Here is a 27,914-nt window from a genome sequence, read left to right on the forward strand (position 1 = left end):
GGCGGGTTAATAATAATAATAATAATAATAATAATAATAATAATAATATTTTTACCCTCCCCAGCCAAGACCGGGCTCAGGGCGGCTAACACCAGGTATAAAAACAATTGATTAAAATACGACTTAAAAACAAGATTAAGTACAGCATTAAAATGCAGCCTCATTTCAGTAGAAGCTCAAATCAAAACCTCTTTGGGGATGAAAATGTCAAATCTTCACCAAGGCCAACTATCCAGACTGGTCCTATGTGGGCCAGGAAAAAGCCAGGGAAGTCCCCAAATAGGAGTTCCATCACAGAAGGAAAAAGGAAAGAGGGGGAGGGGATCAAGTTGATTCCAAGCCAAAGGCCAGGCAGAACAACTCTGTCTTACAGGCCCTGCGGAAAGAAATCAGATCCCGCAGGGCCCTGGTCTCATGAGACAGAGCGTTCCACCAGGCCGGAACCAGTGCTGAAAAGGCCCTGGCTCTGGTTGAGGCTAATCTGACTTCCTTAGGGCCCAGGACCACTAGGGTGTTGCTATTTATGGACCTTAAGGTCCTCCATGGGCCATACCGGGAGAGGCGGTCCCGTAGGTACGAGGGTCCTAGGCCGTATCCAATCTGTGCATAAAAACCTCTGAACAAGAAGAGTACAGGCACGTAAGACATAGCTACGAACCTAGCTCCAGTGGTGCTCGTGGATGCACAGAAAAAGGACAAAATCCAAACAATCATGAAGGAAATACACAGGCAGCAACATGAAGATAATTTATAGGTTTTAAACTAAGAACCAGAACAGTTCAGGTTGTGATGCCTGTCCATAATGGGGAGATCTGGGGGGAGGATTGCTCCCTGTCTTCTCAAAAGAAACTCAAGAAGCGGAGACCAAGTGACTTAAAGTCACGTTTTGGATTTAACCCCTCTTAAGTTGTCTGTTACGTTCCGTAACTTTTTCTACAACCCCTAACTGCCATGACCATTGCTTTTTGATCTCCCAGCCAGAACTAGAACGTTGGCCAAGTTTACCCCCCCCCCCCCCATTTATTTTTTTGGTGCTAGAGTATCCTGGAGAATCACAGCCTAGATGCCACTCTCCAGGTCAATTAACTAAACATTACTCAGTCAATTAACTTGGGCGTTGCAGCTTTCCTCTTTTGCCTTAATTCTTCGTCTAAAATTTTGGTTGATTCCGCTCATCGATTAAGGGGGTGACGGCTTTCAGCCCCCATTGAAATAGTGGCAGCTTTTTTCAAAAAGAGGATGAGCTTTGAGGACAAACGGGATGAGGGCAGGATGTGGCAGGACTTTGCTGGGCAGCCCTCCCCCAGTTTAAAATGGAGGGGATTCCCCCCCCCTTCCCTTGGCGCCCTGCCGTGATCCAGGCTCAGTGTTTGACTAAGACAGCAAAGTTGCTGAGGCCAGCATGGTCTCTCTCAGCCTCCCTGCCTGATTTTGCTGAGGCTCCACTTTTGAGTCACTCGGGGTGAGCTGGAATAACTTTGCCCACTGACCGACTGTCTCCTGGCACAATGTACTTCCTGTTTGGGTCCTTCCTGCATTCCCTGGTTCCCTCTGTGAATCCCGCTTCAGACCTTGGCTGCTTTTCTGTCTCTGCCGTCACTGAAATAGGGGCTGGCAACCTTGAGAGATGTTACGTTAGGCAGAATTCAGACCCACCCCCCCCCCTTCTCGGAAGGCTGCCCAGGGAGGGGCAAGCGCTGGCAAAGAGCAGCCCTTCTACGATGCCATGATATATTATATCTTTATTGTCATTGTCCCATGCAGAACAATGAAATTGAAAAACTACATAAAACATCCAAACCCCCCATAAAACTCTGAAACCCCATTTTAGAATACACTATACTATAGAGACCCCTTATGCTGCGTTTAGAACCAGAACTGCATTTGCGTAGAAACTGTTTCTCAGGCAGCTAGTCCTGGCCTTTATAACTCTATACCTTCTTCCAGAAGGCAGAAGCTGAAAGAGATCATTTCCGGGGTGCGCACTACCCTGCACTATCTCTGCCGCTTTCCTATGGCACCTGACAGCATAGATTTGATCTAAGGTGGGAAGAGGGCACTCAATTATTCTCTCTGCAGTCTTTACAACCCTGGACAGCATTGTTTTTCCCCTGACCGTGCAGCTCCCAAGCCACACACGCAGACCATAAGGCCCCTTTTGGCATGCAGCTGCCATCAGCCAGCACAGCTTGCCCTACTGCAAAACAGCTGGAGGGCACCTGCATGTGAGCTGCAGACTGCAGGCACTCACACATGCACAGATTGCATTGTTGGGGATGTGCTGAGCTCCTCCATCAGCACCACTGCGAGGTCTCCCTAGCCCCCTCTCCCAATTTCCCTTTCTTCCCTGCAGATGACCTGCGTGGAGAAGGCGGGCAACGACGAGAAGATGCTGATTAAGATCTTCCGCTGCCTGGGCAGCTGGTTCAACCTGGGCGTCCTCGACAGCACCTTCATGGCCAACAGCAAGTTGCTGTCACTGCTCTTTGAGGTTCTGGTGAGTTTTCCAGGGTCCCTCCTCTCTCGCAGAGGGCAGCCTGGCACCATGTCAGGGGACAGTGGCATCGGGGAGGCCTTCAGTGCAGCCTTGGTTGCTGCAAAGGCTTCATCTGGGCAGATCTTGAAGGGAGAGCGGCCCAGTCTTACGCTAGGATACAGTCAGCGACTGGAATGTCCTGATGTGTGCATAGTGCTCTCTTTCTCTGTTTCTGTGCCTGCCTGCAGCTTACTGCATGTTCACAGAACAAGAGGGGACTGGAAAGAACCCAAAGGCTGTCTAGTCCCACCCTCTACTGGGAGGTAGGGGGCTGGCTGCCCACCAGAGCATTTGCACTGCAGAAAAGAGCTTGCAATGCCTCCTGCAGTCAAACAATGTCTGATGGAAAAAACAGCGTTCTCCTCCTCCTCCTCCAGCCCACTGTCTCTGCTCTGTTTGATGCAGAAGTGGGGGTCGGGGGTAATCTCCTTCAAGGGTGGGGGTGCTTTTATAGTAAAGAACTGTCCTGGCTGGGGCTGATCGACTTTGCAGTCCAAAACAGGCCCCGGGTTGGCCGAAGGCTGTTTTTGAAAGAGTTCCATCACTTTCCTTTGATCTGTCAGGCCTTTCCCTTTCCCAGTGTGGTGTAGTGGTTAAGAGGGGTGGACTCGTAATCTGGGGAACTGGGTTCGTGTCTCCGCTCCTCCACATGCAGCTGCTGGGTGACCTTGGGCCAGTCACACTTCTCTGAAGTCTCTCAGCCTCACTCACCTCACAAAGTGTTTGTTGTGGGGGAGGAAGGGAAAGGAGATTGTTAGCCGCTTTGAGACTCCTTTGGGTAGTGATAAAGCGGGATATCAAATCCAAACTCTTCTTCTTCTTCCCCCCAAGACTTGCGTCTTCCACCCTCTGTATCCTGGACCACATTTGCCTCACTTTACTTGTTCCTTGGTTGTCGTCTGATGCTGCCCTCTACCCTTCTTGCATTTTTGCTTTTCGGACCCCTGTTTGAGCAGGTGGTCTCGGGTCATTTCTGCGTTCCGTATATCTGTTCGTAGGCTACACAGAGGTTACACAGGAGTCCTCGTGGAAGGAAAGTGCGCATAACCAAAACCCGTCTCTCTCTGTGTTTGTGCTGGGGTGGGGTGGTGGGCACAGTCTGGATGAGATCCCTGCAGCAGAGGATTAAGCCCATTTCCCCCTCCCCGGTGCCTTTCAGCAACAGGACAAGACGTCGACGAACCTGCACGAAGCTGCCTCCGACTGCGTCTGCTCCGCGCTCTACGCCATTGAGAACGTGGAGACCAACCTGCCCCTAGCCCTGCAGCTCTTTCAGGGGGTCCTGACGCTTGAGGCAGCCTACCACATGGCCGTGGCTCGCGAGGATTTGGACAAGTGAGTTGCCGGAGTAACCGTTTACGGGGAGAGTGGTCTGTGCACGGCAGGTTCAGGAGAGGAAAGATCGAAGGCACATCTGTGCTGGATTTCTGCTTCCAGTTTTCAGTTGTATTGTGTTTTAAACATGCACACACACACACACACACACACACACACACACACACACACACAGGTTTTAGCAACCCAAAGAAGTGTTCTCATTTGGATTTGGGACTTGGAACAGTACACCTGCTCTGTCCTCTCCTGCTCTCCACTGTCTGCTTCTGAAAGTTCTCTTTCAAACGTGGGCTGCGGTTTTAATTTGTACACTGTGGTTTTTTTTTTAAGCCTTTCAATCATCCTTATTTATTAACGCACCCCCCCCCGGCCATATGGAACTAGCTGCCTGTGTCCTAGGATCCTGAGCAAAGTTTCAAGCAACAATTCCCACCCTGGAAAGGGCAATCTGTCTCTGCACTGTCAGCGAAGTTACAGAGAACCAGGCAGAGGGCCTTCTCAGTGGTGGCGCCCGCCCTGTGGAACGCCCTTCCACCAGATGTCAAAGAAATAAACAACCATCGGACTTTTAGAGGATATCTGAAGGCAGCCCTGTTTAGGGGAAGCTTTTAATACTGGAGGAATAATTATATTTTAATATTCTTCTGGGAGCCGCCCAGAGTGGCTGGGGAAACCCAACCGGATGGGTGGGGTATAAATAATAAATTATTATAATAAATTATTATTATTCCTGTTAAGAAATGTACGCTCTGGCTAGAGATGTGGAAAACCAGAAAAATGGGGGGGGGGGACAGGTTTTTCCCCAAGGTCATTTGGAAAAAAACAGAAAAAAACTTGGTTTCCAGTCCCCCCCCAATTCCCCCCCCGGCCTTCCCATCCCTAACTCTGGCTTTTTAAAAACTACATCATTCTAGTGTCTGTCTAGATATTTAACACTCTCAAGCTGCAACTATGTGCTATGTGAAGAACTACTTCTTTTTACCTGTCCTGAATTCGGAGAGAGGGACAAAACCTTTTCTCTATCCGCTTCCTCTGTGCCATGCTTAAGTTTATAAACTTCTAACTTGGCACCTCTTACCCGCCTTTCCTCTAAATTGGAGTTGCCAAAGGCTTGCATGCAGACCGGGGTCTCTCCTGCAGAGCTTGTTCCTCTTCCCATTGGGTGGGTGGGGGGATGTGGCAGCCAGCGCAGATGGGGGAGCAGGAGACAGTGGTAAATATGGGGAGGGGGCAATGAATGACGTTGCCCTGTTGCCCTTCCTGCCTGAGATGGGCATTTCCGTGGCACAGGCTGTGACTTGCTGACTTAGAGCACTGCTTACCCCTCATTTTCCCCCCTTCAGAGTTCTCAATTACTGCCGGATCTTCACGGAACTCTGCGAGACCTTTCTGGATAAGATTGTCTGCACCCCAGGCCAAGGCCTGGGGGACCTGCGGACAATAGAACTGCTCTTGATATGCGCAGGTCACCCGCAGTACGAGGTAGGAAGGCCGCCCCTCCTGCCCCTTCAATTTCCGGGTTGTTGGCATGGTGGAGACACCTGCAGGGCAGGCCATTCAGGCAACAGGAGGGTGCTGGGTGATGCCGTGTTGCACACACAGAGAGAGAGGGAGAAACAGTTTAAAAGGGTCTTCTGATATTGGTATGGAAAAGGTAAAGGGACCCCTGACCGCTAGGTCCAGTCGCGGACGACTCTGGGGTTGTGGCGCTCATCTCGCTTTACTGGCCGAGGGAGCCGGCGTACAGCTTCTGGGTCATGTGGCCAGCATGACTAAGCCGCTTCTGGCAAACCAGAGCAGCACACGCCGTTTACCTTCCCGCTGGAACGGTACCTATTTATCTACTTGCACTTTGATGTGCTTTCGAATTGCTAGGTTGACAGGAGCAGGGACCGAGCAACGGGAGCTCACCCCGTCACAGGGCTTTGAACCGCTGACCTTCTAATCGGCAAGTCCTAGGCTCTGTGGTTTAACCCACAGCGCCACCCGCATTCCCATATATTTAGTTCTATATCTGTTCCCATATATTTAGTTCTAGATGTCCCTTTCTACGTTTGCTTCATTGGGAACTTTTAATATACCTTCTAACGTACTCAAACAAACAAACAAATGAGGTCCGACCCCGAGGGCCTTCTGGCGGCTTCCTCACTGCAAGAAGCGAAGTTACAGGGAACCAGGCAAGAGGGCCTTCTCGGTCGTGGCGCCTTCAGACATCAAGGAGATAAAGAACAGCATAACTTTTAGAAGACATCTGAAGGCAGCTCTGTATCAGGAATGTTTGATATTTTACTTTGTTTTTGTATATGCTTTGAGCCGCCCAGAGTGGCTGGGGGTACGATGATGATGATGATAAATTTAAAGAAAAGGGTTTTTTTAAAAAAATGCTAGGAAATAAATAATAAATAAATGGGTCTCCTGCCCATGGCAGGTGGTGGAGATTTCCTTCAACTTCTGGTACCGGCTGGGGGAGCACCTGTACAAGACGGAGGACGTAGTCATCCACAGCATCTTCAAGGCCTACATTCAGAGGCTTCTTCACGCCCTGGCTCGACACTGCCAGCTGGATCCGGACCACGTACGTCCGCCTCTCCTTCCTGGCCCCCAAACACCCCTGCGCCTCCTTTGTACTTGGCCCTCAGGAGGGGAGCTGCTGGTAGTTATTTACGCTCCCTCCCTCCCTCTTCCCTCCTTTGTTTTCCTCTGCTAGGAAGGAATCCCCGAGGAGACGGACGACTTTGGAGAGTTCCGGATGAGAGTGTCAGACCTCGTGAAGGACTTGATCTTCCTGGTTGGCTCTGTGGAGTGTTTTGCCCAGGTGAGAGGGGAACAGGTTGGTCTGGCGTGGTCCGAAATGCCGCTGGCGTCTCCTGGCTTTTGAGGGTGGAGGAGTTGAAAGGGCTTCGCTTCCCAGTGCATGTCCACACGTTAATTCCTGCTTTTGTAAAGCTTGTTATTTATTTTTAAAGGGTGGAATTCAATGTAGCACTAAGGTGATCGTTCCGTGGTTGCTGATCTGTGGGGTTCTCCCAGTCCTCCAGAGCAGATTTGAGGAAGAAGGGGGCAGGAGTCCTTTTGCCGAGCTAATACAACTCTGTAGTTGATTCCGACCCAATGTGGCTTATTTCATAATTTTAATGATTTCCGCTCTTTTTCAAGTCTGCCTTTATTGCCATTTTCAGTGACTGCTTTATAGTGTTTTATGTAGATTTCCTTGAGCAGGGGTTCCCCAACTCTGATCTGCAGACCATCAGTGGTCTCTGAGCTTCGTTCAGGGGTTCATGGTGTGTGTAAAAATACAAAACCACACAGCACAGCACATTACAATTGCTACAGTGGCAGAAAAATTATTAAGTGGTTTGCCAAGACAGTTAGCGATTCCCAAGTGATCCATGAAATAAAAGGTTTGGGAACCAATGGCTAAAGGAGATTATTTCGATTGAGCAGCATATACATCTTGCTAAATAATTTTTTTTACAAAGTACAACCCATTTTCACTGGCATGCCTTATGTTGGTCCCTGGGGCCCTCTTAAAGGCCATTTACCCTTCTGTTTTCCGCAGACACGCATCCACTTTGACTGCATTAATTCTTTTCTGCCCTTGAGGTCCAAAACCCTCGATCTGCTCCTCTTTCGAACTGGACGGAAAGTCCATCCTAACAGTGACTTTATGGTTAAAGTGCATCCACGAAAAAGCTCATGTCCCTGAATACTTAATTCTTGTATTTTTTTCTTCTTCACAGCTGTATGCTACCCTGAAAGAGGGCAATCCTCCGTGGGAAGTAACGGAAGCTGTGCTCTTCATCATGGCCTCGATAGCCAAGAGCGTTGACCAGTGAGTACTGCCAGCACCGTCCCAGAGGGGGTGGGCCACGGACCATGAATTCATTTTTGCATTTGTGTGTGCATCCTAGTCACCAGCCAGTGGCCTTTGGGTCAAACTCATGCCTTAATCTACTGTAATAAACCATAGAAAAAGTTCAGGGTTTTTTAAAAAAACATTTTTATTAACAATATCAACATAACAAATTATCAAAACAAATCATCTTCATTATTTTCCCCCTCCCCAAGACTTCCCCCAGAAGCTCCTCTCTCTGATTTCTCAACTCATATTGTTCTCTGCATATTGTAAAATTGTATACATCCTTATATTATCTATCCACTATATTAACCTAGGGACGCGGGTGGCGCTGTGGGTTAAACCACAGAGCCTAAGGTTTGCTGATCAGAAGGTCGGTGGTTTGAATCCCCGCGCCGGGGTGAGCTCCCGTTGCTCAGTCCCTGCTCCTGCCAACCTGGCAGTTCAAAAGCACATCAAGTGCAAGTAGATAAATAGGTACCGCTCCGGCGGGAAGGTAAACGGCGTTTCCGTGCGCTGCTCTGGTTCACCAGAAGCGGCTTAGTCATGCTGGCCACATGACACAAAGCTGTACTCCGGCTCCCTCGGTGGCCAATAAAGCGAGATGAGCACCACAACCCCAGAGTTGGGGGTTGAATCTGTGCAAGTTTACAGTCATACCTCAGGTTGAAGTAGCTTCGGGATAAGTATTTTCGGGTTGCGCGCTGCGTCGACCCGGAAGTAATGGAGCGCGTTACTTCCGGGTTTTGCCACTTGCGCATGCGCAGACGATAAAAATGACATCATGCGAATCGCGATACGTGCGGATGTGGGTTGCGTTCGCTTCTGGATGCGAACGGGGCTCTGGAACGGATTCCGTTCGCATCCAGAGGTACCACTGTATTTGAAACCTGCCCAGGAGTCCAGTTCATTTTGTTGTCTTTTTAAATAGTTTGTAAAAAGTTCCCATTCTTCTTTAAAGTACAAGTGGGTAGGAAAAGTTCAGGTTGGCACAAACCAATTCACTGCACTCTCCACGGCGAGGACTAGAGACGTGAAACCTTTCTTTTTGCTGGCACTTTCTGCCCTCTTTGCGGAAGTGAGGCTCTCCGCTCAGGCCCCGTTATGGACTAGCTGCTTGCAGAGCTTTGTTTTTGTTGTTGCTGTGGAGTAATTGCCATTTCCTGCCCGCAGGGAGAACAACCCAACGCTGGTGGAGGTGCTGGAAGGGGTGGTACGCCTGCCTGAATCGGTGCACACGGCCGTCCGCTACACTAGCATCGAGCTGGTTGGCGAAATGAGTGAAGTTGTGGACAGGAACCCCCATTTCCTTGGTGAGTGCGAGGGAGCCGCCAGAAGGCCCTCAGAGCTGGGCCTCAGCATCAGGGCTGGACGATGGGGATAGAGACATTTTGAATTGTGCTTGGAAACGTCCTGGGAGCCAATGTAGGTCTTTCAGGACCGGTGTCATATGGTCTCGGCAGCCACTCCCAGTCACCAGTCTAGCTGCCGCATTCTGGATTGCCGTATTTTTCGCTCTATAAGACGCACCTAGTTTTTGGAAGAGGAAAACAAGAAAAAAATAATTCTGAATCCCAGAAGCCAGGACAGCAAGAGGGATCGCTGCGCAGCGATCCCACTTGCTGTCCTGGCTTATGGGATAGCCGCACGCAGCCTCTCCCAATCCCACTTGCTGTCCTGGCTTATGGGATAGCCGCACGCAGCCTCTCCCAATCCCACTGGCTGTCCTGGCTTCTTGCTTAGCCGCGCGCAACCTCTCCTGGGCAAGGGGAGCCTTCATCCCCTGCCCGGGAGAGGCTGCACACGGCTAAGGCTCCCCCAAGAGCCGCGCTCCCTTTAAAGAACGTGCGGAGCGTGTGTGCGGGGGGTTCCCTCTTGGGGGCTTTTCCCCAAAGAGGGAGAAGGGCAGCCCGTCTCCCTCCTTGGGGAAAAGCCCCCAAGAGCCGCACACACGCTCCACGCGGCTCTTTAAAGGGAGAGCTGATCAGAGCCTCCCGCCTGCATTCGCTCCATAAGACACACATTTCCCCTTACTTTTTAGGAGGGGAAAAGTGCGTCTTATAAAGCAAAAAATATGCTAGTTGTTGTTTCTGGGTCACCTTCAAAGGTAGCCCCACATAGAGCGCATTGCAGTAGTCCAAGCGGGAGATAACCAGAGCATGCACCACTCTGGCGAGACAGTCCGCAGGCAGATAGGGTCTCAACCAGCGTACCAGATGGAGCTGGTAGACAGCTGCCCTGGACACAGTTGGTATGTTGGGCAGTGGGAGTGTTATCAGTTTGTTTTTGTTTTATTATGCATTTTGTGTTCTCATTTTGTATTTTAATAATAATAGTAATAATAATAAATTTTATTTATTCCCTGCTCTCCCTGGCCAGAGCCGAGCTCAGGGTGGCTAACACCAGTAAAATTACAGTAAAAACATAATAGGGGGGGAAAACCAATTTACAGGTTAAAATGCAATTTAAAATGCAGCCTCATTTTAAAAGTAGCCCAAAACCATAATGGGAGGAAAAACATAAGGGTCAGACTGAGTCCAAACCAAAGGCCAGGTGGAACAGCTCTGTCTTGCAGGCCCTGCAGTGTTGTGAAACCGCCCTGTGATCTTCGGATGTAGGGTGGAAATAATACTAATAATAGAAGAAATATGTTCATTCGTTCTCCCTCTGCTGCCCTCTCTCCCTGCAACAGATCCTGTCCTTGGCTACCTGATGAAAGGCCTCTGTGAGAAGTCCTTGGCTTCGGTGGCGGCCAAAGCCATTCACAACATCTGCTCCGTCTGCCGTGACCACATGGCCCAGCACTTCAGCGGCTTGCTGGAAATTGCCCGCTCCCTGGACTCCTTCATGCTCTCGCCCGAAGCAGCTGTGGGGCTCCTGAAAGGTACGTTCTCCTTCTGTGATAGCAGCGGCAGGGGGGGCAGCCCCACAGGGGAGGAGAGGGGGCTTCCCTGGACCACGTCTTTGGTGTCCTCCTGCAACAGCACAGCATATTTTGAAGGCCCCTTGCCTCTGGAAAGCTAGCATGCCAGGAATACTGGCACAGTGTAGCCTCCTCGCTGACATGCTTGGCTTCTACAAGCAGAGTGCGGTGGCAGTGTTTAGCTAGGTGCAGAGTACACCTCAGTGTTGTCCACACTGGCTGGCAGATGCTCTCCAGGTTTTCCGGCCAAGGTCTCTCCCATTCCGACCTGGAGATGCTGCTGGAGATTACCGTATTTTTCGCTCTATAGGACGCACCGGACCACAAGACGCACCTAGTTTTTAGAGGGGGAAATCAAGAAAAAAAAATAATATTTCCCTGCTGGAGAGGCCGCACAAGGCTAAAGAGGAAGCCAAGGCAGCGAGCGGGATGGATCGCGCTCGCTGCCTTGGCTTCTTTAGCCTTGCGCAGCCTCTCCCGGCTGGAGAGGCTGCGCGCGGCTATGTCAATTCCCCCACCTCCCGCAAAAGCCCACAAGAGCCACGCACCCTTTAAGGAGTGTGGGGCTCCTGCGGGCTTTTCTAAGAGGAGGGGCAAGGGACTGACTGGCCGCGTCAGTCCCTTCTCCCTCCTGGGGAAAAGCCCGCAAGAGCGAAGCTTGTGTGCGGCTCTTGGGGGCTTTTCCTGCCTGCCTCCCCCCTGCATTCGCCCCATAGGACGCACAGACTTCCCCCCTTAGTTTTTAAGAGGGAAAAAGTGCGTCCTATGGAGCGAAAAATACGGTAAATCTGGGACTTTTCAGCATGCAAGGTGGATTCTCTACCCCTCAGCTACAGGCCTTCCGGAATCAGGAAACCATTCTCCCCACTCCTAGTCCTGGGTTTGAACTTTGGTCTCCCCTCCCCATCCTAGTCCTCCCCATTTGCCACCACGTCACACTGGTTCTCAGGGGGAAATGGGAGACCCCAGAGGGCTGCTGTCAGTCTGGCCGTTTGAGGCTGGGTTTGGTCCCTGGGCTGGTTTCATTTATGAAGTGCCCGCCTCTCCCCTTCTTCTTCAGGGACTGCCTTGGTGTTGGCTAGGCTCCCGCTGGAGAAGATCTCTGCGTGTCTCAGTGAACTTTGTGCCGTTCAGGTGATGGCTCTGAAAAAGGTACGAGGCCGCTTTACCTGGAGGGAGGGAGGGTTTTTGAGCTTTGGGACAAAAACTGGTAAAGGAGGACTTGGAAGCAAGCCCTTGTTGTTTGGAAGAAAGGGAAACGCTTTTTAAAAACGCACATTTTGTTTGTTTTGCTCAAAGGGGGAAAGCCTTGTCCCAAAAGACCATCTCTTTCCCTACACACCCTCTTGGGTGTTAGGATTAGCAAAGGGGGCCCTCTGGGTAGTTGGGGGTCGATGCGGCCTAGGAGGCGGCCTTCTCTGTAGCAGCCCCATAAGATGTGGAAATCCCCACAGAGGTGTTCCTGGTGCCTTCATGGCTCAGCTTTCGACATTCTCCGAAGACGCACCTCTGTCCATTGACCCTGACACCTGAGATACCTTGTTTTCATGACTCCCTGCCTGTTCTTTTGACTATAGTTCGGTTTTTTCCAACGGTTTTTAATAACTGAATTTTAAGCCGGATCTGCTGATGACGTTTGGGTAACAAATTAAGCCATGGAAGTGGTGGTCGTCTTGGGTTGCCTCTGGAAATGCCAGCCCCATTTAATAAAGCGTGTCACTCCCAGCCACCCCTGAGTCGAGCCTCAGATTATCAGCCACACAACCGGGGCGAGGGGTTGACTCAGGGACTGTCGCTGGCACTCTCGGTGCCCACCAGTGGTCTTCCCAACCTGCGGCTTGAACATGGAGACCCCCTCCCCAAGTGCCGGCAACAAGGCAACATTTTCCTGGCCACCCTCCTTGAGGAAGGGGAGTCCCGCGTCCCTCCCTGAGCCGTCTTGTGTGTCTTCTCTTTTCCCCAGCTGCTCTCTCAGGAGCCGAGCAATGGCCTCTCCTCAGACCCCACTGTGCCCCTAGATCGCCTTGCTGTTATATTTAGGTAAGAAGCTTTTGGGGACTGGGGTCTTTCCCTGTACCCATGGGGGTGATAATAACCATTAGGCTGCTCACCTGAAACAGCGAGTGCATCTTCTTCTGGACGTCTTCGATCAGGATCTCCTGGACACTCGCTCGACTCCTGCACCAACAGAGCTGAAATTCTGTGGTCGGGAGGTGAATTTGTGGCAGTGGGGAGAGAGCCCCAGATAACGCTCCTCCGTCTTCCACTTTGGTCTTCTGCTCTCTGCTTGCCTCCTCCTCCCTCCTTCTCCCCCCACAACTTCCCTCCTCTCTCATCCTTCTGTCCAGGCTCCTTTGGGAAGAGCCGCACAACAGAGCTTCAGCTAGTTTTAATAGCCGCTCCCTTCCCCCCATGAAAGGGACGCGGGTGGCGCTGTAGTCTAAAACCACAGAACCTAGGGCTTGCCGATCGTAAGGTTGGCAGTTCAATTCCCTGCGACGGGGTGAGCTCCTGTTGTTCAGTCCCTGCTCCTGCCAACCTAACAGTTCAAAAGCACGCCAGTGCAAGTAGATAAATAGGTACCACTCTGGTGGGAAGGTAAACAGCGTTTCCGTGCGCTGCTCTGGTTCGCCAGAAGCAGCTTAGTCCTGCTGGCCACATGACCCGGAAGCTGTCTGCGGACAAACGCCGGCTCCCTCAGCCTATAGAGGGAGATAAGCGCGCAACCCCAGAGTCATCCGCGACTGGACTTAACTGTCAGGGGTACCTTTACCTTTACCTTTCCCCCCATGAACCTGTTTATTTCCGGACCGGGATGGGGAGCAACAAAGAGGCCCACATAGGGATCTCTGGGAGAATTCTGGGTGTGCCAAACGGCAGTCCCTGGGATCATTTGGCAGAAGCCATAGCAGCTAAAAGGGCACTATTAGGATAGCAGAGAGAAGTTTGCCGGGTGTGTAAAATGCCCGTTCTCTCCTTCTGCTGTGCTGCTGGCTAAATCTACAAGGGCCTCTCCTCACCCAGCCTTGTCTCCCAACTCTGCAGCTCTGTTTTTGCTTCTCTGACTTTAAATCTGTTGCCGTTAGCCTGATTTGGGAAGCAGCAATCTGTTTCCAGCCTTTGTCCAAAGGTGATTGGTCTTCCTGCTCTCCACATATCCAAGTACTTTTGTGTTTTCCTTCCCCTGCACTTGGTTCCTGGCAGCTGATTCTGTCCAGCTCCACCCTAAGGTCTTGCCTTTTGGGGGTGCAGTTAGATCTGCAAGGGGCCCTTTCCCCACCTCTTGAGGTTTCAGGATGGGCCAACCTGTCTGCCGCACGTCTCTCAGATCTCTGCTGGTTTGCTTTTTTGGGAAGGCGGGGACTCTGTCTTTGCAGTCCTCCTTCCCCGGGGCAATTGTCCCGTTAAGCTTTGCCAGTGGAGGAGAAGCTGGCACCTGCCTCTCCAGCCCAGCTCGCCCACGAATTCCCTTCCACCCCTCCGTCTCTTTCCCCGCAGGCATACCAATCCCATTGTAGAAAATGGACAGACCCACCCGTGCCAAAAAGTCATCCAGGAGGTAGGTGGAGAAGTCATCCAGGAGGTAGGTGGAGACGCCCCCCCCCTGCTCACTCCAGAGGGCGACTGGTGAAGCGGCTTGGCTTACTTGCCCGGGTCACCCATGTGGGCTTGCCCTCTGTGGCACACTTCAGCCGTGATTGCACAGGTGGAGCTTGGATTCCAGTTGACCTTGTCTCCTCCTCACCCCGGATGGAGCAACGCCAAGGGGTTGGGGTTGGGAGGTAGCCGAGGGCTTTACTTACTCATTTCTCCTGTTCTGTGGTGCCCCCCATGGTAAGGGGTGGGTGACTGTATGTAATAATAATGTCATGTATATTTTTATCATGTTCTTCAGGATTCACACACGTTATCTCTGTAATCCTTACGCTTCACGTACATTACCTCTGTAGTCCTAATGCTTCACGTACATTACCTCTGTAATCCTTACAACAACCCCTGTAAGGGGGAGGTCAGTTTTCTCCCCAGATGGTGGGGCATGGAAACAAGGCTTTACCTAATGAATCGATGGTGATATTTAAACTGGGGACTGAACGGATTCCCAGCCCCAGACTTTTGCCATCGCGCTCTCCCGGCGCTCTGTGTGCGCATTTGACCCCGCAGCTCACCCTTTGCAGCACTGGGGCCTTGGCCCACTGCACCGCCCCCCCCCCCCAGTCGGGCTTTCACGATCCTAGTCCTTCCGCAGATGGCCAGATAAGCAAAGCCCCGCGGCCTGAATCCTTTTGCCGACTGGGGGCTGGCCCCTTTCTCCCTGCTAGTGCTGACCTTGTGGAATGTGCTGCTCCGGCTGCTGCCGGTGGGATTAGGTTTCCAGGGAGAGGAGGCCAGGCCTGCCACCCCCGTCCGACGTAAAGGAAACCCTCCATAATCGCTCTCCTTCCTCCGCCCAGATCTGGCCAGTCCTGTCAGAGACCCTGAACAAGCATCGTGCCGATAACCGCATCGTGGAGCGCTGCTGCCGGTGCCTGCGCTTCGCTGTCCGCTGCGTGGGGAAAGGCTCGGCGGCCCTCCTGCAGCCTCTGGTCACCCAGGTAAACGCCCGTAGAACAATGGCCTCGGAAAGGGACCCCAGGGGGCCATGAAGACCGACCCGCTGCCTTGCAGGAATCCCTAAAGGAATAATAATAATATTTTTTTATTTCTATCCCACCCTCCCCAGCCGAAGCCGGGCTCAGAGCGACTAACAACAATAAAAGTAACACAGCATTCTAAAATCAATTCATTTAAAAATCATTTTTCTTTCCCCTATTTACCTACGCAATTTACAGAGTTGCCCCACAGCAGGACTTTGGGCAGACAGTGGGGTGGGGTGGTGAGAGTGTCAGACTAGGACCTTGGGAGATCAGGAATCTCACCGGGTGACCTGGGCATCAGTCACAGCCTCCTAACCTCACAGGGTGGTTGTAGGGAGGGTGAAGCATGGGAGGAAAAGGCAGGAGGAGGAGGATGACGATGATGATGACGATGACGATTTTATTTAATTTATATCCCGCCCTCCCCAGGCAAAGCTGGGCTCAGAGCGGCTAACAACAATAAAAGTAACAGAGCATTCGAAAATAAATTCATTCTAAAATCAATTCAGAATCAAACTAATGGCAACCATTGGGCCACAGGATTACCAAAGGAGGGAGTCAGACTGTGACTTGACCAAAGACCTGGTGGAACAGCTCCGTCTTGCAGGCCCTGCGGAAAGATGTCAAGTCCTGCAGGGCCCTAGTCTTGTGACAGGGCGTTCCACCAGATCGGGGCCATAGCTGAAAAAGCCCTGGCTCTGGTTGAGGCCAGCCTAACCTCATTGTAGCCCGGGACCTCCAAGGTGATTTTGTTTGAAGACTGTAAGATCCTCCATGGGACATACCAGGAGAGGCGGTCCCGTAGGTACAAGGGTCCTAGGCCATATAGGGCTTTAAAGGTTAAAACCCTGCCAGTTGGCCAAAAACCTCCAAGGAAGGAGAATCGTAGGATTGGAAGTGCCCATGCAGTGCAGGAATCTACGACACTCTGATTAAGAGTCTCATGCTCTTATCAACTGAGAGTCCCCAGCACACTCATAGCAGGGAAATTATTATTATTATTATTTATTTATTTCTACCCCGCCCTTCTGGCTGGGTTTCCCCAACCACTCAAGGCAGCTAGTGCGCATGTGCATGGGCCTCCTCTGACCCGGATGTGCACTGGAAATAACGCTTGCGCATGTGCAAATAATGCTTGCGCATGTGCAAATAACGCTTGCACATGTGCAAATAACGCTTGCGCATGCACACAAGCTATTTCCGGTGCTCTTCCGGCCCGGAAGTGGGCAGCCGCGCAGCGCCGGTAAAAGCAGGCGGCGAGGGTTGCCGCGGGCTGGATAAACGAGTCCTTTGGGCCTTATCCAGCCCGCGGGCCGTAGTATGGGGACCCCTGGTTTAAACTGTTTAAAATGCCACCTGTTTTCTTACCGCTGTCTCTTGCCTTGGAACCTTCTATCCAAGTGTAGATAGAAAGCAGCTCCACCCGGTCCGCTGGGCTGCTGCTTTGGCCCAAGCATTCTCCCCATTCACTGACCTCTGCTTCTCTCTCTCCCCCCTGACCCTCTGCCAGATGGTGAGTGTCTACCAGGAGCACCAGCACTCCTGCTTTCTCTACCTGGGCAGCATACTTGTGGATGAGTACGGAATGGAGGAGGGCTGTCGCCAGGGGCTGCTCGATATGCTGCAGGTAAGTTGGCCCCCCAGGGCTTCCTCGCGGCTTCGCTGGGACCCGTCCTGGCCTGGGGAGGCCCCTTCCTGGTCTTGGTCCGAACGCGTGCTGCGAAACAGCCGCACTTGTCCTGGCCCGACGAGCTCTGCCCATGCTCAGAGGCGTTCCCTCCAGATTCCCTTTGAACGTAACCTTTGGGGAAGGAATGCAAGGACGGCAACATGAGAACGGGGCCTTCTCTGCAGTGGCTCCCCGTCTCTGGAATGCTCTCCCCAGGGAAGTTCGCCTGGCGCCTTCATTATACACCTTTAGGCACCAGGCAAAAACATTCCTTTTTAACCAGGCCTTGGGTTGATCCCATTTACATCCTGTGCCCATGTGTTTTTCGGGGGGGTGGGGGTGGTGGCTGTTGGGTTGGTTTTGTTTTTATTAGGAATTTTGTGGTTTTGTATCTTGATTTTATTCTGTGAACCGCTCTGAGACCCCCCGTGTATAGGGTGGTATATAAATTCAAATAATAATAATAATTCCTTTTTTAATGCATTTTATTAATTTTTTTAACATAATTCCAGCATTCATGCAACATAGCTTCTCATCTTATACAATATTTTTAGACTGTCAACGCTTCTGATGATTTCCCCTTCTTTGTCACTTACTATGCATTTCTTAATTTCATATTACCCTTAATTATCCTTAACTAATAATTCACCTCATTGTCTTTTTTTTTGGCAATATTTCAAATAATTCACCTTACAAAACTACTTGCAAAGCTACTAGCATAATATAATAATAATAATAATAATTCCAACATTGCATTGCAGCGTTGGCAGGGACCTCCAAGAATGTTTTAGTCCTTTGTAGCCTTGGATGCCCTTTCTGAAAAAGGTTGGCAGAAACTGCGCCCGTTGTTCCAAACATGGCTGCCGGCCCCATATATTTGTATTACAGGGGGCATGCATTTAGAGGGACGTGGGTGGCGCTGTGGGTTAAACCACAGAGCCTAGGCCTTGCCGATCAGAAGGTTGGTGTTTTGAATCCCCGCAACGGGTGAGCTCCCGTTGCTCAGTCCCTGCTCCTGCCAACCTAGCAGTTCCAAAGCACACCAGTGCAAGTAGATAAATAGGTACCGCTCCAGCGGGAAGGTAAACAGCGTTTCCGTGCGCTGCTCTGGTTCGCCAGAAGCGGCTTAGTCATGCTGGCCACATGACCCGGAAGCTGTACCCCAGCTCCCTCGGCCAGTAAAGCGAGATGAGCGCCGCAACCCCAGAGTCGGCCACGACTGGACCTAATGCTCAGGGGTCCCTTTACCTTTACCTTAAATGTAAAGGTAAAGGGACCCCTGACCAGCAAGGTCCAAGCAATGGGAACTCACCCCGTTGCAGGGATTCGAACTGCCGACCTTCTGATCAGCGAGTCCTAGGCTCTGTCGTTTAACCCACAGCACCACCCATGTCCCTTGCCTTTACCTTACTTTTATGCAATAAGCTAGTTCCCGCCCAGGTCTGTACACCCCAGAGTCATCTGCAACTGGACCTAATGGTAAGGGTCCCTTTACCTTTACCTAACTGCTAACGGCTTCCTTCTGCCCTTCCAGGCTCTGTGCGTGCCCACATTCAGGCTTATTGAGCAACCCAACGGCCTCCAGAACCACCCGGACACTGTGGATGACCTCTTCCGGCTGGCAACCAGGTACCCCACACCCTGCGCTTGGCTCCTGGCTGCCTTGCTTCCAGGCCAGCCTTGGAACTTCCCATCCAGATTTTTTCGGTCTGATTTGCTCCAAATCCCAGCAGGGACTGAACCTCAGTCTCGTATCCCCCCGAGAGGCCCGCTGGAGCACAAATGCCTGGCAGTGTCTCTCGTAAAGGTCAGTATTCCTGAACCTTGGAGGAAAGAGGTTGCAAAACAGAGGGCCGCTATTGTTGCGGCTGCGCTGCCCTCGGGACAGGAAGGGACCCTAATCAGGAATGGGGCTGGGGGTGTCTAGGGCCCAGATCCGAAGAGCTGTTATCAGGCATTGACACGCAGGAGGGGTTTCTTTTTTCTCACCGGCCGCCGGGGTCCTAACCATCCGCTGCTGCCTCTCCCTCGCAGGTTCATCCAGCGCAGCCCCATCACCCTCCTGCGCAGCCAGGTGATTCTCCCCATCTTGCAATGGGCCATCGCCGCCACCACCCTGGACCACCGCGATGCCAACTGCAGCGTCATGAAGTTCTTGCGTGACCTCGTCCACACAGGAGTGTCCAACGACGTGAGTGGCGGGCGCCGGGGTCACGCGTTAACGCAGGGTGCCAAGACACACAGCTATTTTTTTTAAAAAAATATCATTTTTATTAAGTTTTGCATTTTAACAATGGAACATCGCAGAGATCGAGGGGAGCTCCACCTGAGGGTTAATCAGAGCAAGGGCAAAGTTTAGCCCAAGGAGAAAAGCAGGGTCCTTTGAAAGGAGGGAGAGACCTGATTTGCAGGCCACCTGACTCTGTGGGTAGGATGGGGGGACTCCAAGGTTGCCTGCCCCCCAGAGAAGGGGGAGGAATGAGGATGATCTCTTCCTCTGGAGCAGAAGTGGGGTGTCGAGCGTGTTAACGGAGAAATCTGAGGGCTCCCTTGGACAAAAAACAAGGACACCAGCCAGGAATCCCAGAGCAAAACAGCAGCCAGTAGGCTTGGTCTTGATTGAAGACTGTCGCGACAGGACTCCCACCTGCCACAAGATGAAACAAGATGGAAGCCCCGAACAAAAGAGAACCCAAACTTTTATTAGCTGCTAATCCCCATGTTACAGCCCCCCCCAACTACATCACTCATACATCACGGTTACATCATGAAAGGGGAGGTTTGGTTGCCGTAATCTGAGCTTCCTGGACCCTGCCCCATGGTTCCCCTTGCCCTCCACCAAACACCCATCAAGTGTAACAAAAAAAGATATTTACATTTCCCTGTTTCCCAGCCAAGTGAATCACACCCTTTTGTCTTCATCTGGGTTTGTTGTTTCTGGAATGGCTACCTGTCTGGCACTCAGGTATCAGGATGCCAGGAATTGTCCCTCAGGCAGAGGGGCTGCTGAGTAGCTGAGCTCACATGTCTATAGGAATTTCTGATGTTTTCCCCGTGAGCCAGTACATAGAGACATTGATCTGTGAATTCTTACATTTGGTATCGTGCATCAAAGGCCCTTTGAATAGATAGGAAGAAACTGCGACGAAGTGTTTTGTGGGGACAAGTCACAAAAGTCACAAAAGCGATGGTGCTGATTTTGGTAGTGGGCTGCATGTGCGTGATATCTGCTGGAGGGGCAACCCCCCCCCCAACCTATACATAAATTCCTGCAACAAGAGCGGCCCATGGTTTGGGTGGGAAGCTCCCTGCAGCTCCGAGGGCCCCCCGCAAGTGCGCCCCTCTCTCTCTCTCTGTCCCCGCAGCACGAAGAGAACTTTGAGGCGCGGAAGGAGCTGATTGCGCAGGTGATGACGCAGCTGGGTCAGCAGCTTGTGAGCCAACTCTTGCACACCAGCTGCTTCTGCCTGCCTCCTTACACCCTGCCGGACGTGGCCGAGGTGCTGTGGGAGATCATGCAGGTCGACAGGCCGGTAAGGAGGAAGCTGGGACTGGGCCTTCCGGGTGGGGAGACCACTGGACGTGCCCAGCCTGCTTTTGGCAGGACAGCCGCCACTGCCCTCCCTCTGGGCGCTAGCTTGACACAACCGGACTTTGAAAAGCTAGACCAAGTCCAGTTTTGTTGGATCAACTGCATTTAAATTGGGTTTTGAACAAACATGCAGCCAGTCCTTACCATCTTGAATTGTATATCTTCTTCCTTGGCGGGTCATGCAAACTGCTCTTTTGCATCATGCTTTTTGTAAGGTGGACGCGGGTGGAGCTGCGGGTTAAACCACTGAGCCTAGGGCTTGCCGATTAGAAGGTCGGCGGTTTGAATCCCCACGACGGGGTGAGCTCCCGTTGCTCGGTCCCTGCTCCTGCCAACCTATCAGTTCGAAAGCACGTCAAAAGTGCAAGTAGATAAATAGGTACCACTCCGGCAGGAAGGTAAATGGCGTTTCCGTGCGCTGCTCTGGTTTGCCAGAAGCGGCTTAGTCATGCTGGCCACATGACCCGGAAGCTGTACGTCGGCTCCCTCGGCCAGTAAAGTGAGATGAGCGCTGCAACCCCAGAGTCGGCCACGACTGGACCTAATGGTCAGGGGTCCTTTTACCTTTACTTTAAGGAGTCTCAAGGGATGTGGGCAGCGCTGTGCGTTAAACCACAGAGCCTAGGGCATGCCGATCAGAAGGTCGGCGGTTCGAATCCCTGCGGCGGGGTGAGCTCCCGTTGCTCGGTCCCTGCTCCTGCCAACCTAGCAGTTCAAAAGCATGTCAAAGTGCAAGTAGATAAATAGGTACCACTCTGGTGGGAAGGTAAACGGCGTTTCCGTGCGTTGCTCTGGTTCGCTAGAAACGGCTTAGTCCTGCTGGCCACATGACCTGGAAGCTGTACACTGGCTAAAGCGAGATGAGCGCCGCATCCCCAGAGTCGGTCACAACGGGACCTAATGGTCAGGGGTCCCTTTACTTTTACCTTTTGTATGTTGGGGGGCACTGGTGATGAGTTTACGGAACCAAGGGGTGTGGGGTGGCCCCAAAAGGTTGGGGATCCACTAGCCTGCGCTGGCCGGCAGGGATTTCTCCAGGGGTTCCAGGCAGGGGACTCGGGGATGGAGCCTGGCGCCTTCTGCACTCAGAGCAGGTGCTCTAACCCCTGAGGCTTTGTGTGTTGCTGCGGAGTCTTGGGAGGGTCTTGTCTTGGGAGTCACTCCTTTCCCCTTTCCTTTCTCTCCTCTCTCCTCTCTGTGGCTGCCACAGACCTTCTGCCGCTGGCTGGAGAACTCGCTGAAGGGCTTACCAAAGGAAACATCGGGGGGAGCCGTGCAGGTGACGCACAAGCAGCTGACAGACTTCCACAAGCAGGTCACGAGGTCAGTGTGGTCTTCAGGGCTGTATTCGGGGGGAGCTGGGTGGGGCGATGGGTCAGGCGGGGTACCAGGGGTAAGTGTGTGTGTGTGTGTGTGTGTGTGTGTGTGTGTGTGTGTGTGTGATCAGAGGCAACAAGATTCCTTGGACTAGATCAGAGGTGTCCAGCTTCCAAGAGACTGCGATCTACTCCCACTATTAATAATAATAATAACAATAATTGTTGTTGTTTAGTCATTTAGTCGTGTCCGGCTCTTCATGACCCCCTGGACCAGAGCACGCCAGGCACTCCTGTCTTCCACTGCCTCCCGCAGTTTAGTCAAACTCATGTTGGTCTCTTTGAGAACGCTGTCCAACCATCTCGTCCTCTGTCGTCCCCTTCTCCTTGTGCCCTCCATCTTTCCCAACATCAGGGTCTTTTCCAGGGAGTCTTCTCTTCTCATGAGGTGGCCAAAGTCTTGGAGTCTCAGCTTCAGGATCTGTCCTTCCAGTGAGCACTCAGGGCTGATTTCCTTCAGAATGGAGAGGTTGGATCTTCTTGCAGTCCATGGGACTCTCAAGAGTCTCCTCCAGCACCAGAATTCAAAAGCATCCATTCTTCGGCAATCAGCCTTCTTTATGGTCCAGCTCTCATTTCCATACATCACTACTGGGAAAACCAGAGCTTGAACTATACAGATAATGATGGTGATGATGATGATTTATTTATTTATTTATTTATTTATACCCCACCCTCCCTGGCCAGAGCCGGGCTCAGGGCAGCTAACAGCAATAAAATTACAATAAAACATAGTGGGGGGGGGGGACACAAACAAACAAACCAGTTTATTAAAATATGCGTTAAAATACAAGTTAAAATGCAGCCTCATTTTAATAGTTGCCCATAGATCAAATCCATAAGGGGAGGGAAACATAAGGGTCAGACTGAGTCCAAACCAAAGGCCAGGCGGAACAGCTCTGTCTTGCAGGCCCTGCGGAAAGATGTCAAGTCCCACAGGGCCCTAGTCTCTTGTGACAGAGCGTTCCACCAGATCGGGGCCAGTACCGAAAAGGCCCCGGCCCTAGTTGAAATAGAGTTGTTGAGCTTTTTTTGGTGGGGGTGTGTGAATCAAAGTTGTTTTGAGCTTGTTTTAGGGTGCGAGATCAATCAGAGTTGTTGAGCTTTCTGGGATATCAACCGGTTGGACAGGCACCTTCCAACTTGCTCACTGGCTTTATGAAACTATTATCCTTGTGTGGATCACGAGCCATTCATTTCATTAGCAATTGTGAGAGTCGGGGGCTTCACTGGGTCCCCTATCTCAATTTTTGTGTGTGTGTGTTATGTCGGTTAAAAAGGTTTTTTGTAAAAAGCTTGTCATGCTAGGAGCATCTTGGCTGTCCCTCTTTCTGTGCCAACTGTGGAGGGAAACCCTTCTTTGCCAGGAGATTGCGGGGTCGGTGTGTCCCTCGGCTGGGATTTCTCTCTCTCTCTCTTCCCGGTTGCCACTCAGGTTTTTCTGGTCCTGCCAGTCCGGTTGTGCGGCTTTTGGGAGGGGGAAACCGCAAGGCTGCTTGGCCCCAGTCCTGCGCCCTTTGCCAGCGCAGGGTGACTGGCTCGGGCAGGCCCATGCCCAGCCCTATCTGCTTCCGAGGCCCTGCGGCTTTGCCAGGGCTCCTTCCCCTTCGCCGGGGGTGGGTGTGCTGAAGCAAGCCCTGGCCTGTTCCTCCGTGCCACGCCTTCCCAGGCAGTTTGGCAAACGTCTCGGCACCCAAGGGCCACCCCAGCCTGCCTGCCTGCCTGCGGGGCTGTCCTTCCACCCCACGGCATTCAGGGCCTCCTCCAGCTGGGGCAGGCGATTTATGCAGGGCTGCTGTGAACAAGAGCCTGGTGGGCAGAGGGCAGGGTGACCTGGTGTTTGGGGATCCCATGGTAGCCTTTCTCCTGCGTCAGAGTAAAGGAGGGTGCTTGGTGGCTTCCATCTTGGGCACTGGAATTCCAGGCTTCCTCTGGGAATATCTGGCCTGCTAAGGAGGCTATTTCCACACATGCAACACATTTGACCCTGAGCTTCATCACCACTGATTTATACAGACCTCCGCCCAGTTCCCTAACCTCTGACTCAAGTTCCTGGTCCTCAGTTTTCTGCCCTGTTCGTTTTGTAACTGCCCGGGGATTTAGACGTGCCGTCCCAGGTCTCTGTTGCTCACCGTCTCTGTGTGGTTTGCTCGCTCTCAGGAAAGCTGGTCTACTGGCGGCCGTTGGTACCTCACCCCGCAATGTGTGGCTGCACGGTTCCTGGCCATGCGCAGAGCGCTTCTTCCCCTCCCCAAATAACGGCCGCCTCTCTCTTTTCCTCTCTCCTCCCGCAGCGCCGAGGAGTGCAAACAGGTTTGCTGGGCTTTGAGGGACTTCACCAGATTGTTCCGGTAGCCTGTGCCTCCTTCACTCTGCCTGTCTCCCAGGTGAGCAGAATCTAACTTTTCCTCCCAATTTTCTGTGCATGTGGAGAGAGGCTTGAATATGGTGCCTTCCTTCTCCCGCTGGTCAGTTGCGCTGCCCTGGGCATGGCGGCTCTGCTGCCGGCTGCCATGTTTGACAGCTGTAAACACACAAGACGTAACCGGCTGTACGTTTGAAAAAATATACACTATTCATTGTATTGAATTGTAGATTTCAACAGAAGTAGCTCATAAAGTTCAATGAAAAAAGTAGAAGACCCAGTGGATCAGTTCATTCTCTAATCAGTTAATGCATAAGGTCCATATATGTGAAAGTGTCTATTCCACCTGTCTGTTCATAGAGTCCGACAATCCACACGAAAGGTTGTTGCAGTTCCACAGAATCCTTAGACTCTGGGAAAGGATTTCCATAATATTATCCTTGTTTCGCCATCCTAGGCTTCATCAGTAGTACAAACAGTAGTAGTTACAGCAGCTGCTACTATGCTATAAGATCCACTGTTCTGTGATATCATACATGAATTTGTATGGACTCTATGAGCACAGGTGGAATAGACATTTTCCATACAATGAATAGTATTATTTTATTTTTACAAACATACAGCCGGTAACGTCTTGTGTGTTTATTGAATGTTTCACGTAACCAGAGGTTTGTTGTTGTTTTGTGCATGTTTGACAGCTGGGCAGCGGGTGGCCGCCTGCCAGGGATTGCAAGGGGTCAGTCTAGATGGCTCTCGGGGGTCCCCTTCCAACAGATCCATGCCCCCTCAGTTAATGGCCAACCCAAAGGGGCTGTTTGTGTGGCAGGGAGTGGGGTGGATTGTGTGTGGCCTACAAGTTCTGTGCCAAAGGACTTTTGTAGCGCATTTGGTTTGAGAGGTTGGTTCGCCTGGGGTAGATAATTCTGAGTTTGTTAGATGGACCAGGGATTGACGACTGAGCTCAAGTCCCCTTCCAGCGTTTCTATGAGATTCTTGATGCAGAAAAGATGCTGACTCCCAGTGTTCGAAACTAGCCAGGTGCGTTTTCCGACCGGCGCGGACCCAGTAGCAGCCACATGGCGATCTTTGAATGCCTGGTTGGCAACTGGGGAAAGCAAAACGTCGCTTAGAGAAGGACCTGAAATATTTTCCTTGAAGCTGGGATTAGTTTTATTCTGAATTGTTTCGTTTGATGTCTGGATGTGTTGTAAACTGCTTTTGTGTGCTGGCCCCGGGGGGGGGGGGAAGGTACTAATACCGTAGCCGAAGTTCAGTCCAGAGTCACTAGCAGGGTAGACGAACACTGGATGAGACGCGAGGTCCGAAACAGGGAGCCGGGCGGGGGAGCAGGAACGCTGGAGGGGCAGCAGCAGGAAGCCAGGCGGGTAACAGGAACACTGGTGGGTCAGCAACGGGCAGCCGGGCGAGGAACAGGCACACCGGGAGTGCAGATCTAGGTCTGGATAAAGCAGGTACTCCACAACGACGTTGCTCCCGCAACCTGGGACCGGGCTGCCTGACCTTTATCTTCTTCTAAGGCCGGGGGCAGTCCCGGCCCCCAGGAGCCCCGCCTCTCCTGGCCTTAAGGCGAGCACTCCTCCTGGGAGAGACCAGTTCCCTTCGCCTCTCTGCCCTAAGCCTCTGCAGTTCAGGAGAGGCCGAAGGGTTACTGGGCCCCGGGGGAGGCTCACCTGTAGCCACTGAGTCCTCCAGCACCTCTGGGGCCAGAATGGTTTCACCTGGTGCCTGCCCCTGAAGATCTGGCACAGGTGCAGGCTCCTCAGCATCTAGGCCTTGCCCCAGTTCAGCCGGCCCTGGAGGCGGGGACTCTTGTGCCGGCTGGGATTCCTCCGGTTCACTCTCAGACTCGGAATCCCAGGCCATCACATTTTGAGATCTGTTCGTAAGAAAATAAAGCGGTATAGAAATGAAATTAATAATACAGTGGTACCTCCGGTTGCAAACAGGATCCGTTCCGGAGGATCGCTTCTGTGCATGCACGGTTTAGCACTTCTGCGCATGCACGTAGAGCGCTTCTGTACATGCGTGCACGGCGAAACCCAGAAAACTACTTCCGGGTTTGCCGCATTCGCATCCCGAAGTTTACGTACCCAGAAGGATACTGTCAGGGTTACTTCCAGATCCTAGCTCACAGAGGATCACGCTAGCCAGCGATCGTTAAATAAAAGTCTTTATTGAGTTACAGTCTCCATTCTCGAGCTGCTGCGTGCAACCCTACGTCTTATGCTTAGATCGGCGAAGCTCCGTCTGAGTCTCCGCCCCTTGCGCACCAACTTAATATCCTAGCCCTGCTCCACCTTTTCCGCCTGACAGTTCTCCTCTGGGTCCCTCTGCCCCCCTGGGTCTCTTCCTTCCGGGATTCTTCTGACGCTGACCCCCCTGACTCTCCTGTCTCCTTGCGCCGGGCTTTAGGACCTGGCTCCCTTTCCGGGCTGCCTACTGCGCCACCTTCCTGTGCATTTGAACTTGGCGCGCGCGCCCAACCTTCCACTTTCCGTCTAACCGTCACTTCGCTCCCCGATGAAGGTGTGGCCACTCCTGACTCGTGCCCTCCCTCCTGTTGCGAGCTGCCAGCGCTTGCTCCCTGGCGCTCTTCCTCTTTCCTACTCTCTGGCGGTGACGTTGGTCCCGATCTCCAACTGCTCCCCTCTGAGTCCCCTCTGGCTCTTTCTTCCTGGGGTGTCCCCCTAGTCTCCCCCCTTGCCCTGGCCACTGGTGCTCCTTTTTGTGAATCTTCTGATTCACTGGAAAGGCTCGGAGATCTCGGGTCGTCGTCATCACTCATCCTTTCTTCTGCCTCCTCCCCCTCGCTCTCTGTTTCCTCCCTTGCCCTCGCCTCTGCTCCTGAACCCCTGACAGATACGTAAGCGGAGGTACAACTGTAATAGTAATACAGTGGACGCTCGGGTTGCGAACGTGATTCGTGTGGGATGCAGGTTCGAAACACGCGTCTGCGCATGCACTGGTTGCAATTCAGTGCTTCTGCGCATGCACGGCTGCCTAAACCCGGAAGTAACCCATTTCAGTACTTCTGGGTTTCGGCAGTCCACAGCCCGAAAAAACGCAACCTGAAGCAGACGCAACATGAGATATGACTGTAATAATAATCCCATCAGAGGGGAAAACTTGAACATACATATTTTGGCAACCGCAGCCTAGGTTTAATTGCCATTTGGCGATTAGATTATATATCTGAGTTTCTAACACTGCCTTTCCTCTGCCTTTTTTTTACGGCTCCTCCTCCTTCCCCCTTTCCCAGGAATGTCTTATTTTCAGAAGAGGAAATAAAACTACCAAGACAGTGTCCCACAACCAGCAAACTTCATGGCGGCTGAGGGCTCTGACTCGCTCTGCTGTGTCCCGCCAATCCGGAAGAGACACTTTGCCGCGAGAACGAGTCGGTGAAGTTCCTGCTTGTGAGTGCGAGAAAGAGAGAGAGAGAAAAAGAGATAAAAACGCGAAAAAAACCATAAAATCCCGGGGGGCACAACTTATCCGCGAATATCGATGGCTGCAACTGACCTATGGCGTCGCGGGGGGAGGGGGAGTCTGCTTTTTCAGATGGACTTGCTTTAAAAAAGAGAGAGAGAAAGAGAAAGAGAAAGAG

The 27,914-nt window shown here is 52.1% G+C and overlaps 1 protein-coding gene across 2 annotated transcripts in view; it reads left to right on the top strand.

Moving 5' to 3' along the window:
- The window catches only part of TNPO3 (transportin 3), a 44,805-nt gene extending 16,891 nt beyond the window's left edge, over positions 1 to 27,914 (top strand). The window contains exons 5-23 of one of the 2 annotated variants that reach the window (XM_082238793.1): positions 2,354 to 2,497; positions 3,696 to 3,871; positions 5,215 to 5,353; positions 6,300 to 6,446; positions 6,579 to 6,686; positions 7,612 to 7,703; positions 8,901 to 9,040; positions 10,420 to 10,611; positions 11,711 to 11,802; positions 12,614 to 12,690; positions 14,149 to 14,233; positions 15,102 to 15,242; positions 16,795 to 16,911; positions 18,488 to 18,582; positions 18,988 to 19,144; positions 20,319 to 20,486; positions 21,756 to 21,868; positions 24,216 to 24,308; positions 27,567 to 27,914. In XM_082238793.1, the coding sequence (XP_082094919.1) occupies positions 2,354 to 2,497; positions 3,696 to 3,871; positions 5,215 to 5,353; positions 6,300 to 6,446; positions 6,579 to 6,686; positions 7,612 to 7,703; positions 8,901 to 9,040; positions 10,420 to 10,611; positions 11,711 to 11,802; positions 12,614 to 12,690; positions 14,149 to 14,233; positions 15,102 to 15,242; positions 16,795 to 16,911; positions 18,488 to 18,582; positions 18,988 to 19,144; positions 20,319 to 20,486; positions 21,756 to 21,868; positions 24,216 to 24,276 (2,244 nt within the window). In that variant the 3' untranslated portion in view covers positions 24,277 to 24,308; positions 27,567 to 27,914. The remainder of the gene's footprint in view (positions 1 to 2,353; positions 2,498 to 3,695; positions 3,872 to 5,214; positions 5,354 to 6,299; positions 6,447 to 6,578; positions 6,687 to 7,611; positions 7,704 to 8,900; positions 9,041 to 10,419; positions 10,612 to 11,710; positions 11,803 to 12,613; positions 12,691 to 14,148; positions 14,234 to 15,101; positions 15,243 to 16,794; positions 16,912 to 18,487; positions 18,583 to 18,987; positions 19,145 to 20,318; positions 20,487 to 21,755; positions 21,869 to 24,215; positions 24,309 to 27,566) is intronic. The other variant, XM_082238794.1, reaches the window with a different exon arrangement.

The sequence above is a fragment of the Podarcis vaucheri genome (assembly GCF_965113315.1).
Source record: "Podarcis vaucheri genome assembly, chromosome: 10".
Lineage (NCBI taxonomy): Eukaryota > Metazoa > Chordata > Lepidosauria > Squamata > Lacertidae > Podarcis > Podarcis vaucheri.